The following is a 16,654-nucleotide window of genomic DNA, read 5'->3' as shown; positions in this document are numbered from 1 at the left end:
AAAACTCAAATATAAGAAAGATATATTTTAATACGGATATTATCTAACAAAAGCCACCTCTAAAAAATATCTGGACGTGCAATAAAATTAAACTTTTTACTTTTCTAACAGTAACATTATCAACTATTTCCTTCACTATTCATATTTTTTTCAAAAGTGGATCTCCACCAAAATGGTGTTGGTTGGCATTTCCTACACAAAATTGTTGAAGGTTAAGAAAAAAATCAATTGAAATAAATGATGATTTAACACTTAAGCATTACATTTACCAGTAGTTCATCATTCATATTTTCTTGAGTTGTCTCTCTCTGCAATAAATTTTTATATTTAAATCTTGATATTTGATTGTTGTGTTGTGTTGTGTCTTTTTTTAAAAAAAAGATAAAGAGAAATATTTTTTATGCAATTGCTTGTACATGTCTTTTCGCACTATACTGAAAGATGACTTGGGTATCACTTTATCTGTCTTTTCTTCAACCCATGTTACTCAATTCTTTGATAATGACATACCTCACAGAAAAAATTATAGTATTAGACTTATACATATATATTAAAAGATATATTAGAACACACATTCACTAAATGATAAGTAAATTAATGGATTCAATTATTCTCTCAAGGAAATTTACCTTCTCTAGTAACGATTGCACAGTCATGACATAATGATTGATCAGATTTTTCAGTTAGCCTCGAGAGGAGCTCTAAGAATCACGATGGAAGAAAACCTCAATATCAAAACTTAAATGGCTGCACAAGCAAGACATCTTCAAAATCTCCTATAGAAGAAAAAAACAGTGAAGCAAAACCACAACAGTGTGTTAAAATCTCAAATAAAAAATTGTTATATAGTTTATATACAGGGTACCGAAGATAAAGATCACTCGCCTCTAATTGATTCTTCACATCTATATTTTGGTGTAATTCATCTTTTAATTTTAAAATTTAAATACATTATTTAAATGATAACATCGAAACAGAGAGAGTCCTGAATTGAAATACGACTGCATGGTCCTAGGACTCAATATTTATCGTTAATTTAATTAAAATTTGTTTTTAAGTTGAAATAGTTAATATAAAAATTTGATAAATTTCAAAAAAGAAAAATTAAAGTTTTAAACGTGCCTTGAATCATGACGGCACGGTTTTAGGAATCCATCATGTATAAATGGAGAGTTATTTCAATCGTATGTATGTTATTTTTAAATAATATAGATATTTAATATTTTTTAAATTCAAAAAGAGTAATTATTACCTAACCTAATTTATTTATATATTTACTGTCGTTTTCTCTTCCTTGGAAAATGGGGTGAATGTGGTGACTTTATCCTATCTTTTTAATAATATATAGATATAAATATAGATATTGTTAAAAATTGCTTTTAAATCATTTTAAAAATAAAATAGTAATTTATTATTTAATCCTATTATACATGTAATTAATTTTAATTATATAAAAAATCTGTTTTTATGTTGTATCTTGATAGTAACCACTTTGTTTTTTTAAAAAACCAAATAAATAGATAATAAATAGACACATAGGTATTTTTATTTCTCCTATTATATATAGAATATAGATAAATATAAATTATCACAATAAGAGATAAATTATTTAATCTACTGGTTAAAATATGAGAAAAAACTGACCTAATAGTTGTTATTTAAATGAGGTAAAAAACGTGATTACCATTTTATAGTAATCATATCCTCTCCTTAAAATCCTCCAAAAAATAACGTGTTGCAATATATTTGGATTTTGAATTTTAAAAATAATAACTACCCTCTAAAATTTCTTTTATTTTATTTAGTGTTTGCAGTTTTTTTAGAGTTTTACATTTTAAATTAATTTTAATAATGTATAGAAGTCTGATTTTTATGGTGCTAACATGTAGGTGTTTTTACCTTTCCTATTATATATATATATATATATATATATATATATTCATGGTTCATATGTTTAGTCAAAATGAATAATCCAAGGGAGTTCATGGATTTACCTAGGTCAGTTTATGGGCTAATCAATAAAGAATTTTTATCTTTGAAATCCATTGAAAAGAGCAGTGTAAGTGAAATCATACAAAAATGATCGGATCTTGGTATGCCTATAAAAAAAAATTAAAAATAATTTTGAAAATAATATTATTTTACCTTTTCTTATGGATTCAATAAAAAAAATTCGGAATTTTCAATGGGTAAATAATAATTTTTTAATTGTGATTATTTTCATATCTAAAAATATATCATTTTTTAGAACAAATTAAAAAACATGTATTACATAAATTAATACTCCTTCCGTTTCTTTTTGAGAGTCAAACAATATGAAGTGTGACTAATATTTTAAAATATATTTTTCTATTATATTGAGATGGAAAAAATTATAATTTATAATATTTTTTATATAATTTTTAAATTTAATTTTTTTATTTTAAAATATCAAATTGATATAATCTAATTTATCTTTGAAAAAATCTCAAAAACAAATTACAATATGATGATTAAAAAGGAAGGAAAGGAAAGAGATGCCAAATATTATCTAATTTGAGTGCTGATATTTGTAGAATGAAAGATCCTTTCCACCCAAAAAAAAAAAGTTCACTTCACAGTTCACAGTTAAGAAAAAATATCTGCACATATTGTCATCACTCATCACCATATCCTAATCCTTTTATTTTAAATCTCACCTTTGCTCAAAGAGCATTTGTATCTATTCACATAGAAACTCACTTTCTGTATTCACTCTGTTTGGAGAAAATGGAGAGTCAAGTTGTGCGACGAAGAGTTAACATGATTGCTGCCCATTTAGCTGCACATGATGATATTTCCGCCTCCGCTACTCATCTCTTTCCTATGGTAATCTCTTTCTTCTATTACTCTGTTTTCTGAGCTAGCGTTTGATTGTAGATTTTGAATTCAAATATATGTTTGAACATGAAATCCAAAAATCATAACTACAAAAACTCAATTTTTCAAGTTTGTTAAACGGCAGCCTTGAGTCATTTTCCCTGTTTCTTTTTAATAGTAACTCTGTCCTTTGATCAATTCAGCAGCCTTCGTTAATTTTAGTTTTTTGTTAGTAGTCTTGACACCGTTTGTGGGATGGGCAATTGGATTAGTCATATGGTCTTGGACATTTATATCATCGTATTCTAGTTTTGGGGATTGAGTTATCCTCGATATTCATTGTTTTAGCATAGTATAAGAGTCAGACTCATCCTAATTCTTAATTTATTTGGTGTTGGGTATCTGAAATATGTGGTCCATCGTCAATCAATGTTGTTTGAGGCATGGTGGCTGAAAAGTGAAGGTATTGGTGCATTTGATCAAGGCGGATTTAGAGGGTTGGTATATATTAAGAAATTTATTAAATATATATAAATATTTGATTGCAAACCTTGATATTAGTGTAGTATTAACTTGAGGTCGCTATAAGAATTCATAAACTTGAAATTTTAGATTCGCCCCTACATTTAGCATATCCAAATTCAAAATAAAAAATCTAAGTAAGAAATCAGTGTTATGACGGAAAGACGTAAACCCAAGAATAGAGAAAATAAAGAACACCAAATTTAACGTGAAAAACCCTTCAAATCGAAGGTAACAATCACGGGATCGCCGAGATCCAAATTGCTCTGCTAGAACAATAAGAGGGTTACGAATATTTTTCTAAATGACTACAGAACAATTGCCAAACATGAACAAACAATAGCTACACCAACATAAGTAAATAGAAAGAAACCACCCAAACCCAGCTGCTATTCGGGACCTGAAATTAGATCCTGCTGACCTCCGAATCCGATCTCCACTATTCAAATCAAACACTCACCTCACACAATTCACTCAAATATAAAAGGAGGTTCACACAAGTGTTAGCCTAACACTTGTGTCTCATCGTTTCTCCCCCTCCACAAAAGTCTCTAAGCCCCTAGGACTACATTGTAAATGTCACCAAGTTAGAAGGAATGAATCTCTATTTATAGAGTCATAAACATTTTCCTACAAGAAAAAAGACTAGCTAAATATAGAGACTTTGTGTTTTTATTTTAGGAAAAGGAAAAACCAATTATGCTAGGAAAGTCCGGACAAACACACAACATCATAATGTCAATTATAACTTCTTTCTTCATTTTTTGGCAAATTAATTTTAGACTTTTCATCTTATTAGGAAACGGAATGTAATTAAACTTAACTTGTAATCTATTAAATAACTCTTACTGTTCTTTCTCTATTGATGTGTTCATTTGCTTATATAATATTTGGCTTTTCACTTGCTTTAATGTCTAGAGCTGTAGCAGTAGCTTGAATTCTGCTATTCCGAGGTACGATAACAGAATGTACTATGCACGACAAAGTTCCAGTTCTCAAGCTTGTTTCATGAGGCTCAATTCAAGTGAACAGGTATGTGGATTAGTAATAGAATTTCCATTACTTTAGTTTCAATGAGTTTGTGCTATTCGTTCTGCAGCGTTATCTTTTTTCATTTTCTTGCTTTCGGGCAGGGAAGCTGTACTGAATCTGCCTCGCCTTTCAAGGCTAACGATTGTGCAAAAAAGAGTACAAGTGCTTCTGAAGGACCAATGTTTTCTAGACCTGCCAATAAAAAAATTCAGTATACTGCACAAGATTTCAAATACAATGAAATTGCCAAAGAAGCTCCTAAATTTGCCAGGCCACGTACAAGGACTAACGAAGCATCGCATTTCCAATTGAAAGAACGACGAAATGGACTTCAATCTAATGGTAAATAACAATGATGCTTTGCTTTGTTTGGCGTTTTTTGTTGTTGCTGGAATTAATAATGTATTGCAGTAGTGACATTTGTTCGGGTAATTGAGAGGTGCAGCCTCTTCAGAGTGTTGAAAAGTTGCTTTTGTTTTTGCTAATATAGGAAGTGAATGGTCTCCTAAGATGGATGTTGCAGAATCTGGAAGCATGTACGTCGTATCTATAGAACTTCCCGGTGTCAATATAAGTGATATAAAGGTAGAAGTCAGTGACAAAAGGTAAATAAATTACAACTATCCATTAGTCTTTTGTTTCACTATGACGACTTAAAAAGGACATCTTAGAAATAGGGGGTTGATTTCTCATAGTCACTCAACTAATAGCTTTGTTGAAGAAAATTGGAATCAAGAAAAATGATGACTTTCAGAGATAATAATTATTAGTTGAGTGACCATATGAGAAATCAACCTTAGAAATATGAGAGATCAACATGCGTTATAAAGTTCCATCTTCTGCAATGATGAATTCAATTTGCATTGGTCTAATAGACGAGTGTTATGTCCTTGACAGCTTAATAGTTTCTGGAAATCGTAGAACTCAGTGTAAAGTGTCAGCATACTTGAATGGCTTGGTATCAGCCTATCACAAAAAGGAGATTGTTCAGGGACCATACCGAGTTTTCTGGCCTCTTCCAAGTAATGCTAATAAAGATCGCGTCTCAGCTGAGTTTGTGTAAGTTCTCAATCCTTGTAATCGTTTTTAGTCAAGAACAACGCTCTATTACATATAAACTTCTGAAATTTCACGAGTGTAAAATAATGCAGGGATGGACTTCTACAGATTACAATTCCAAAACTTTGAGAAACATGGCAACCAATCATGACAGATATTTACTTATAAAATATATACTCGAAGTAGGTTAAGCAACAGGAGTTACAATACAACATGTACCATGTATAAGTACTTGCACGCTATTTACTTGGACACCAGTATAAATTGCCATTGATTATGAGCTATACTTGTAAATTGTAATGCTACTTTAGTAGCCATATATCAGTATGTTAAAATTGACAATATCCTAGATAGTCTTAAATTTGGTAGGGGAAAGTTAAGTGAAAGTTTGGTAAACTTTGACATCTTGACAAAATGTGATGTCATGGATGACATCAAGAGCAAGAATCTATTCCTATAAATAGGTAGCTCTTGATTCATTTGAAACACACCTTAAAAATATTTCTCTCTTGTCTTCTCATATTCTAAGGCATTTGCAAAAAATATTAGAAGAGTAGAGAATTAATAGAGCAATTCTCTTAGTTGTATTTGGATCTCTCCCCTTTATTTGTTAATATAAGGGCTTTCTGATCCGAACCACGTTAAATATTATTGTTCTTTATATTTTCACATTTTCGCTAACAATTGGTATCAGAGCTAAGGTTCTGTCTGAGTATGCTTTGTGGTTGCAACAAGTCTGAATTTGTACATCAGAAAAGAATTACTTTGATTTTCTGTATTTTCAAATACTTTGTAGTAAAAGAGGAAGAACAAGTAAATAATGAGTTTCATGAAGTTTGAAATTGATAGATTTAGTGGGCGCAACAACTTCAATATCTGGAAAATCCAGATGATGGCGATATTGCGAAAGGAAGGCTCAATCCAGATGATGGCGATATTGCAGAGAGAAGGTTTAATCCACGCTATTGACGGAAAGTACCCCGATGCACCTAACATGCTCTGTGAATTGAGTACAAGTACCGAGGAGACGACCAAATAGTTATGGGATAGGTTGGAAGAGTTTTATCAGAATCGATCGGTTGCAACAAGGATGTTGTTATAACGGTGTCATCACACATTTAAGATGGAGTCAGGTACGTTATTGCAAGACCATCTAGATGCATTCAATAAACTTGTGATGGACTTATAGATTGTCGGAATTAAGAAGGATGAGGAGACGTTTGCATGTGCTTTGCTATTTTCATTGACTTCAAAATATCGTGATATTGAGAATTCAATGATGTATAGCAAGACGCCTATCACTCTTGAGCAAGTGCGGCAAACACTTAACTTTTGTGATGTGCGGAGGTATTTTGAAGGAGACAAAGATAATGAAGCTAGTGGGCTCTTTGTAAGAGGTCGTACTAGCCAACAGGGAAGGAGCAAGTCAAAGAATAGATTAAAATATCGTGTGAACAAGAAGAATGTGGAGTGTTGGGGCTGTCACAAGAAGGGACACTTTGAACGAGATTGTCCTATGTCAAAGTCTAAAGAAAAAACAAGTGCATCCATTGTTAAGCTGGTACATAATTCTGATGATGAATATGTACTAACAACATTATGCAATAGTGGAGTTTATGATAACAAATGGGTGTTAGACTCTAGTTGTACTCTGCATATGACATTTTGAAGAGATTGGTTCAACAACTATGAGAAAAGTGGAAGAACTGTAGTAATGGGCAATAATGCAACTTGTAAAATAGTTGGCATTGGTTCAATTCGGGTTTGCTTCCATGATGGAATCATGTGGACTATTACAGAAGTCCATCGTGTTCCTGATCTGAAGAAGAATTTGATATACCTGGATACTCTAGATAATCAAGGCTACAAGTACATGAGCGAGGGAGGTACAATAGAGGTGGCTAAAGGTTCTTTAGTCATGCTGAAGGCCAAGCTGGAGGATGGCCTCTACACACTAGCAGGAAGCACCATTGTTGGCTCTGTTAATGCATCTACAGTGTAGTAGTTATCTAATGATGACAAGGAAATATTATGGCACGTGAGACTGGGCTATATGAGCGCACGACGACTGGAGATGTTAAGCAAACGCAACCTTTTGAACATTGAGAAAATCAGCACACTTGAATTTTGTGAGCATTGTGTCCTAGGGAAGCAGAAGAAGGTTAGTTTCAGCACTGGCAAGCACAAGACGGGAGGAGTGCTAGACTACATCCATTCAGATTTATGGGGTCCCTCTCAATTTCCATCGAAGGAAGGAAAGAGGAATCTTCTCACATTCATTGATGATTTTTCATGAAAGATTTGGTTGTGTTTCTTGAAGGCAAAAAGTGGTGCTTTTGAAGCATTTAAAGAATGGAAGAATTCGATTGAGAATCAAATGGAGAGAAAAATCAAGTATCTTCGCACAGATAATGGCTTGGAGTTTTGCAGTGAAGAGTTCAATAATTTTTGAAAGATTCATGGGATCACAAGAGATAAGATGGTCAAGCACACACCACAACAAAATGAAGTTGCCGAGAGAATGAAAAGAACTCTTCTTAAGAAGGCTTGTTGTATGCTTTTACAAGCCAAAATGTCCAAAGTATTTTGGGCTGAAGCAATTCACACTGCTTCTTATATTTTTAATCAATCTCCAGCATCAACGATTGACTTTAAGACTCCGAATGATGTATGATCACGTGAACCCTCTAATTATTCATACCTATGAATATTTGCGTGTCCAGCTTATTATCATGTTAATGAAGGAAAACTTGAACCAAGGGCTAAAAAAGCTATATTCGTAGGGCATGTAGATGGAGTAAAAGGGTACAAACTTAGGTTTTTATCTTTACTCAAATTTGTAGTTAGTAGAGATGTTACCTTTGATGAATCCTCTATACTTGATCCCGTAAAGTTTATGTAGAGTTATCAATAAACAAGAACAACGAGCAGGTGGAGCTACCAGTGGAGCATACCAAGAAAAAGGGTCAATAAACTCAAGTTGATGAGTCAAAAGATATAGAACTTGATGAATATGCTGTTAATGAACCATACACAATTGCAAAGGGAAGGGACAAAGGACAAATACGAAAATCAGAACGTCTTATAGAGCAAGCAAATATGATTGCATACGCGTTCGTAGCTGCAGAAGAAGAGATTAAATACCTCGAGCCCTCTTCATATATTGAAGCAACTTCTTGCAAAGATGCTGCATAATGGCGGTTAGACATGATGGAAGAGATAGAGTCTCTTCACAAAAATGAGACATGGGTCAACAACAGAGGCAGAATATATGGCAGCAACAGAGGTAGTGAAAGAAGCTATCTGGTGGAAAGGTTTGGTAGCAGAATTGAGTTTGGTTCAACTGGAATCAACTCCAAGATGTGATAATCAAAGTGCTATTCATTTGATTAAAATCAAAGATTTCATGAGCGCACCAAACATATTGATGTCAGATTTTATTTCATTCGAGATGTCATTGAAGAAGGAGCTATCAAGGTCGATAAGGTTATCACAGACGATAATGTTGTAGACATGATGACCAAGATAGTCCCACTTGCCAAGTTTGCACCCTGCAAGGACTTGGCGGGAGTATGCATCAACTAATGCAAACTCTGGGAGAACAACTACTAGGTGGAGCTAGTATGTTAAATAAATGTTTGATTCTTCTTGTTTCTTACAATGGAATTGCCCAGTAAGCTTAGAAATTTTGACCGCAGTTGTTCATACGCATGCTCAGAACGCAAACGATGGTGGTGATTAAAAGAGTTGAGGTTGAAGATACAATCAAAAGTTGCTAAAAGAAAGTTGAAAATGGAGAATCTTGCCAAGGTGGAGATTTGTTAAAAGATTCTAGATAGTCTTAAACTTGGTAGGTGAAAGTTAGGTAAACTTGGTAGGTGAAAGTTTGGTAAACTTTGACATCTTGACAAAATCTGGATGACATCAAGAGCAAGAATTTATTTCTATAAATAGGTAGCTTTTGATTCATTTGAAATACCTCAAAAACATTTCTCTCTTATCTTCTCATATTCTAAGGTATTTGCAAAATACATTAGAAGAGTAAAGAATTGATAGAATAATTCTCTTAGTTGTATTTGGTATCTTTCTATTTTTTTTGTTAATATAAAGACAGTTGTTCTCTGATGGACGTAGGATCATTCTAATTTGAACCACGTTAAATATTGTTGTTCTTCCTTGTTATTTATATTTTCACGTTTTCGCTAACACAGTATATACATAAACTTCATTCCATGATGCTTTTGGTATTTGTATGATTTAGTTACGACCCAGGTAATCAAAGAATCTTTAAGTTTTATATGGGGAAATGGTCCAAATTTATATCTGAACTATGTGAAATGATCCAACTTTCGTCTCCGTTAATAGTTGGGGGTCAAATAATTAATCCCCTACATTTAGCAAAAGAGCTCACATATGATCCTGTCTCTATATTATTTGGACTCTCCAAAAATGCATTACTTTTCAAGTATCCGACACGTATCTGACCATCCATCGATATTTTTGAAGAGTCCAAGCAACATTGCCTTGCCTTATCTCTAATTTCTCTGTTTAGCACCAGAAACAGCCATGTAGCCAAATAATAGTACTAATCTTTGACTTGATCAACGCCGGGTTTTCTTTCCAAAGTTTCTGCCGTCCCTTCTTGACCAGTTAGTAATTTAGTATCATTTTATAAAAGTTCATTTTCAGCCATTAATAGTATAGAGTGAGTCATTTTTTCCTCCATTGATATATACTTGATTGTTTTTTCACTCTTTATGTCATTTTCGGATGACTTTGAAGTTCACGTTTAAAGTCAGTCCACTCTAAAACAAGCCAAATGCAAAGAGAAGAAAACTTGAACATAATCTCACCAAAAAAACACTCCCCATGAATACTTCAAATCTATTGTTGATCAGTGCAACAACAGCACTAACAATTATCTCAGTAATTTTTGCCTTCGATGACGAAAATGTGTTGAAACCACCTCCTATACCAGGCTCTCAAAATCTCCTCCCAAAATCCGAAATCATCGAATTGAAAGGAGCAGTTGGACCAGAGAGCATTGCTTTCGATCCAAATGGAGAAGGCCCCTATACAGGAGTTGCCGATGGACGAATTCTGAAGTGGCAAGGATCATATTTGGCTGATTTTGCAGTTATCTCTTCTCATAGGAAGAATTGTACCCTGCCTTTTGCTCCTGAAATGGAGCATATATGTGGAAGGCCATTGGGCTTACGATTCGATACCAAAACAGGGGACTTATACATTGCTGATGCCTATTTCGGGCTCCTAGTTGTTGGACCAAAAGGAGGATTAGCTACACCATTAGTCCAAAAATTCCAAGGTAAGCCTCTAGTCTTCACAAATGACATTGATATTGATGATCATGACAATGTCATTTATTTCACGGAAACAAGCACAAAGTACCAACGCAGGCAATTTTTCGCCTCTCTTTTAAGCGGAGATAAGACAGGCAGGCTAATGAAATACACTAAATCAACTCAAAAAGTACAGGTTTTAATAAGAGGCCTTGGTTTTGCAAATGGTGTAGCATTGAGCAAAGACAAGTCCTTCGTGCTTGTAGCTGAAACTTCTACTGGTAGAATATTTAGGTATTGGCTAAAAGGCCCTTTCAAAGGAAAACATGATACATTTGCTGAGTTGCCGGGATTTCCTGATAACATCAGAATAAATTCGAAAGGGGAATTTTGGGTCGCTCTTCACGCAAAGAGATCAGTATTTGCACAATTGAGTATTTCGGATTTAGAGCTCGGGAAGGCATTGCTGAAGCTCCCGATCACCACGCACCAACTGGACAACGTGTTGGGCGGAGGACAACCACACGCTACTGCAATCAAGCTAAGCGAAGACGGGCGAGTTTTGGAGGTTTTAGAAGATGTTGAAGGCAAGACATTGAGGTCTATTAGTGAAGTTCAGGAGAAACATGGCAAGTTATGGTTTGGTTCTGTTATGATGCCTTTTTTGGGAGTTTATGGATTATAAGTTTTAAGTTATATATACCATCTGCTGAAGGATTTTCTTTTACAAGAATATATCATCTATTTAGACCGCCCTATGAGTAATTTAAGTTAGATCCAAGTCAAGTTACCTCAATTTCAAGCTTCTAATATGATGATTTCACTATGTTATTACTTAGCTAAGTGTTATATTTTTTTCTTTTGAAAGAATGGACATTTCCTTATGAGGGTTCAACTATGTAAAATATGTAGAGCCATCAATTAGGGCTCGCCCGTTGGGCCAGTCGGGCTCAATCAGTAATTTGATAGAGTTGAGCTAAGATTTTTAGAGTCATTTAAGAATGAGAAAATTATGAAACTAGACAAAATTATCAACTTATTTATGTATAATAGCTATCGTTTAAAAATATTATAAAAAAAGACTACATATTATTTTTATAGCAAAATATTTAATTTTAATTAAAATCCTAAAATACATCCTTTTTTCACTCCCAATCAAATACACTCTCTCTTTCGTTTTAATCATGCCTCTCCATATTCCTACATACTCTCATCTCAACCTCACTCTCTCTCTAGTCTAATTCTTCAATGTTTATCCATATTCCACCTTAAAATCCTTCAAAATATTTTCCAGCAGAATTCCGTTGAAACAGGTAACTGTGTATTTTTTTAGATTTTTTTTCCAGTTTTAGTGCTATTTTGTAAAAAAAATTCTCAGTTTCATAAGTATCTTTATTTTCCAAATTATTCATCAATTTGAGCTGAAGTATCTTTTTTTTGGAGATAATTTCGCTATTTTTTAAGGTTGGGGTTGTATTTTGTTCCAATCTATATGCATTTTGAATTAAAAAAATAATTTGTATCCTCAACTTACTTGTATTCTAAGTTTATTTCTATTATAAATAGGTTCTTTGTATCCAAGATTTATGTGTATCACAAATTTACTTGTATTCTAAAATTATTTGTATCCACTATTTCTTTGTATTATAATTACATTTTTTTAGTTTAGTCTCAATTTGTATTTTTATTGTTACTTTGAATTACATATCTTGGTTAAACTACATAAGTGTATTCATCACCAATAGCATCAAAGTTGCATTTAAATTCAAATACATAAAAATACTTTTCTTTTTGTATTCCGAACTTAATTCACCATCAAAGCATCAGAATTATATCTAAATTCAAATTTATATAATGTAAATATTTGTATTCAAATCTTTACACATTCTTTATACAATTCGAATGATATATATTCGACTTATAAATCTCACAATTATATGTATTCCAAATTATTATAAATAGCAAAAATAAAATGATGTATAAAAAGCAGATTCAACCATGATTTTGAATTTAAATTAGGTTATGTCTCCAAACAAGTCTTCTTTTGTGAACGAACGATTATGAAGTGCGACGTTGGAAGAACGATTATGAACTGCTTCAAATCTCCTTGCAAGAAGTATCAACGTTTTTTGATTTTTTTAGAAAAAAAAAAGGAATTGATGAGTTTTTGAATTTCTCAAAGATAGTGATAATGAAGAATAAAGAGTCTTGTGCGTAACCTGATTAATGATGGAGTAAATTAAGGGAGGTTACCAAAAATAATTCAAAATTTAATTCATTGAGTTAGATTGTATTTTTTTTTATGCATCACCAAAAAAAAATACAGAATTTGGAGGCATAGCAAATAAAAATATAATTGTGTTTTGCAAATATTGAAAGTATAGCTATGAAATCCTATTTAAGACATAAAGTTTGTTATTTGTAAAAATTTTCCTTTAAGAATAGACTTTTTTAGTCCAACTCGGATAAGCCCGCCAGTTTGTAGAGCTTGAACAATGTGGATTGGGCCGGCCGTGGACTAAAGAAAAATAAGTAACAAGTAAAATAGACTACTAAAAATAACAAGAGGAGACCAAACTTAAAGTCTTAAACCGGATATTACAAAGTTCCAAACCCAAATATAAAAAATATTTTCTTGTATGGTTGTATTCAAAATATTTACATAAAATGATAATGACATTGAAGTCATACAACAAAATCTTTACTTGAAGCCAAACTTAATACGTATTATTAAGATTATTTTATTTATAAATTTGAGACTTGATTAACAAGTAGTAAATACCATGTAATATTTGTCTTGTCGATATTTAAGTTAATATTGTAAAATTTAAATTTAAATTTTTAAAAATATATTCTTTTAATAAAAGTGGGCTGGCCCGATAGGTTGGACTGACTTCTTTTGACCCGAGACAAAATAATGGGTCATTCCGGCCTGATCCGTGAAATTTCAAAATCTGTATGGAATTTTTTTTATAAATAGCAAACTTTAAGCCTTAAATAGGACTCCTTAGCTATACTTTCAATATTTGCAAAACATAGCTATATTTTTATTTGCTATTCCTCTAAATTCTGTATTTTTTTGTGATGCATACAAAAAAAAATACAACCTAACTGATTGTTGTAAATTGTGGATTAAATTTGGTAAACTCCCTCAATTTACTCCCTCATTATTCCTGTTACGTACAGGACTCTGGATTCCTCATTATCTCTCATCTTTCATGAAATTCATCAATTTCCTTCGTTTGTTTTTCTAAAAAATTCAAAAACATTGATTCATCTGACAAGAAAATTGGAGTAGTTCATCGTCGTTCATCCACCATACTCTTATAAAACGAGGCTCGTTTAGAGACATCGCAGTTGTTATACAAACCAAAATTATTCCAGAAATGACTCTCTATTTCCCCTCCAAATATAATCTAATTTGTATTTCAAATCATAAATGAATCTGTGTATTTCATTACTTATTTGTGTAAATAGGAATAATTTTGATACAAAATTGTGAGATTTATATGTCGAATAAGTTGTGAATACAATTTTGGTATATCATTCGAATTGTATATTGAATGTGTTTTAATTGGGATTCCTTGTTAATATGTATGTTCAAAGATTCGAATACAAAATTGTATATTATATAAATTTGAATTTGGATATAACTTTGATGCTTTGGTGGTGAATTAAGTTCGAAATACAAAAAGAAATGCATTTTTATGTTGTTGAATTTGAATACAACTTTGATGATTTGGTGGTGAATACACTTATGTAATTGAACTAAGAATGTAATACAAAATAATATAGAATACAAATTGAGACCGAATTAAAAAAATATTTATAATACAAATAAATCTGGAATAGAAAATAATTTTAAAATACAAGTAAATTTGGGATACAAATAATTTTGGATACAAAGAAGATATTTATAATAAAAATAATTTTATAATACAAGTTAGTTGAGGATACAATTTAGTTTGTAATGCAAATGAATTTTTTATACAAGTTATTTTGAAATATAAAGTGTAAAGCTGTAATACAAAAAAAAGTGTTATGAATAAGGTTGTAATATAAGAAAAAAATTAGAATACAAAATGACTTTATAAAATGCAATTAAATTTGGAATATAAATATAATAGAATAGATACATTTAATTTGATGTAGAGACACGAATCAATCAGAAGATAAAAAATGGGTTGAGGAGAGAGAGTGTAGTTGAGGGGGAGGAAAAATATGATGTATTTTAGGATTATAATTAAAACCAAATATTTTGTTATTAAAACAACATATAGTCTTTTTTTACAGTATTTTTAAACTATAGATATTCTATATAAATAAGTTGATAATTTTGCCTAGTTTCATAATTTTTCCAATTTATATATTCTAGCTCGAATGGACTGGGTCGGCCCATATTAACAGCTCTAAAGACATATATATGTCTTGTGAGTATCATAAGATCTGAAGAATATTGGTTTTGAAAGAAATGAATTTGTATTCTATGATATTCTCTCAATATATAATATATACCATATAAGTATTATAGAGTACTGAGAAGTATTTCTTTAAGAAATAATCGATCTCTACAATACTCTATAAGTATATGATATACATTTCATGTAAGTATCATAGATGATTGAGTTTTTTTTTTTTTTTTTTTTTTTTTTTAAAGAAATGAATCAATCATCTGTAACTTAGAACTCCAAAATATTCAAAGTTGGAGAATAAGCTAAAAGTGGGAAAAACATGTTGGAATTAGATTTTCGTAATTTAAAAATCCAAGACAATGCCAATATTATAAGCAAATAAAAAATTCCAAGATCTACAAGAAAAATGCCTTGTTATGTGGATCGTCCTATATGAGCATATCTGAGGTATCTCCCAATAAATTTTTAATTGTGATTTCTGATTAAGGAATATAGAATTCTGAATTTATCTACCAGGAATTTAAGGTGCCATTAATAAAAATCTCCAAATTAAAACAATAGAGTTAATTTTCCAACTAACTAATCCATTACTATGAAGTCAACTCTTATAAAAAGGATTATTTATTGTTACTTTACAATTTATTTATTTCTATTTAAAGAAAGGTCTCAGTAATATAAGAGGATTTTGCCGGTTTAAAATAATTCAGTACAGTGACGGCAATTATCAGATACAATTACACCACTTGATAGATTCCTTTTGGGGGGAAATGATCACCATAATTTATAAATTGAAGAGAAGAAAAATAATTTTTTCAATTTTTTTATGTAAAAAATATAAAATTAAAAATTAGTTTGTAAAGGACTATAAAATCAAATCGCCATAATTTTCTGTCTACCCTATATCAATATGTAATTTGATTTTTTAATCACATGAACATACGATTCTTTTTTACGTATACATGCTTTGGTTCAGTGGTTCTTCAACACCATATATTGTATTCATTATTTAGGAACCTGCCTTATTATAACTGCACTTCGTAAATAAATACTATGGAAAATAATATTTAGGACAATTATTATCACCCAACTTTTGTTTTTATTTTTGGAGCAAATATAATTTTCGTTGCATGAATGACTTTGAACGCTCAACTTTTCGTGTTCTTGCAACGAGTAAACGATCAGATTAAGGTTAATCTAGGCTGGACCTGCTTGATATTTTAGCAATTAGTATTTTGACATAATTAAGAAGATATTAATAATGTTAGGAGTGACAAAATCAAACCAATCCGTCCAACCCATTTAAGTTTGGGTGGATTATTGACCCATGTATTTATTAGCTCAACCCATTTCAACTCATTCCATTTCAACCCATTAAATAATGAGTTGATTTGTTATCAAAATACTTTCAAAAAACCTTTTTTTAAATTTGATATGTTATATATAGCTGTAATAAAGAAAACGATAATTTTATCATGTACTAAAATATTGTAA

At 31.4% G+C, this 16,654-nt stretch overlaps 2 protein-coding genes across 2 annotated transcripts; both read left to right on the top strand.

Annotated features, from left to right (window-relative positions):
• The first annotated feature begins 2,632 nt into the window (after positions 1-2,632).
• Positions 2,633-5,795, top strand: LOC129893345 (17.7 kDa class II heat shock protein). Its single transcript, XM_055968854.1, has 6 exons — positions 2,633-2,847; positions 4,279-4,392; positions 4,494-4,734; positions 4,883-4,997; positions 5,290-5,451; positions 5,544-5,795. Exons 1-6 carry the CDS (start codon positions 2,749-2,751, stop codon positions 5,578-5,580), a joined length of 768 nt encoding a protein of 255 aa, XP_055824829.1. The 5' UTR covers positions 2,633-2,748; the 3' UTR covers positions 5,581-5,795.
• Positions 5,796-10,164: 4,369 nt separating this feature from the next.
• LOC129893311 (protein STRICTOSIDINE SYNTHASE-LIKE 10-like) lies at positions 10,165-11,594 on the top strand. The gene has a single exon (XM_055968823.1). The coding sequence runs from the start codon at positions 10,321-10,323 to the stop codon at positions 11,434-11,436; it is 1,116 nt and encodes a 371-aa protein (XP_055824798.1). The 5' UTR covers positions 10,165-10,320; the 3' UTR covers positions 11,437-11,594.
• Positions 11,595-16,654: the final 5,060 nt, after the last annotated feature.

The sequence above is a fragment of the Solanum dulcamara genome, chromosome 6 (genome assembly GCF_947179165.1).
Source record: "Solanum dulcamara chromosome 6, daSolDulc1.2, whole genome shotgun sequence".
Lineage (NCBI taxonomy): Eukaryota > Viridiplantae > Streptophyta > Magnoliopsida > Solanales > Solanaceae > Solanum > Solanum dulcamara.
This window is presented reverse-complemented; position numbering and strand designations above follow the sequence as displayed.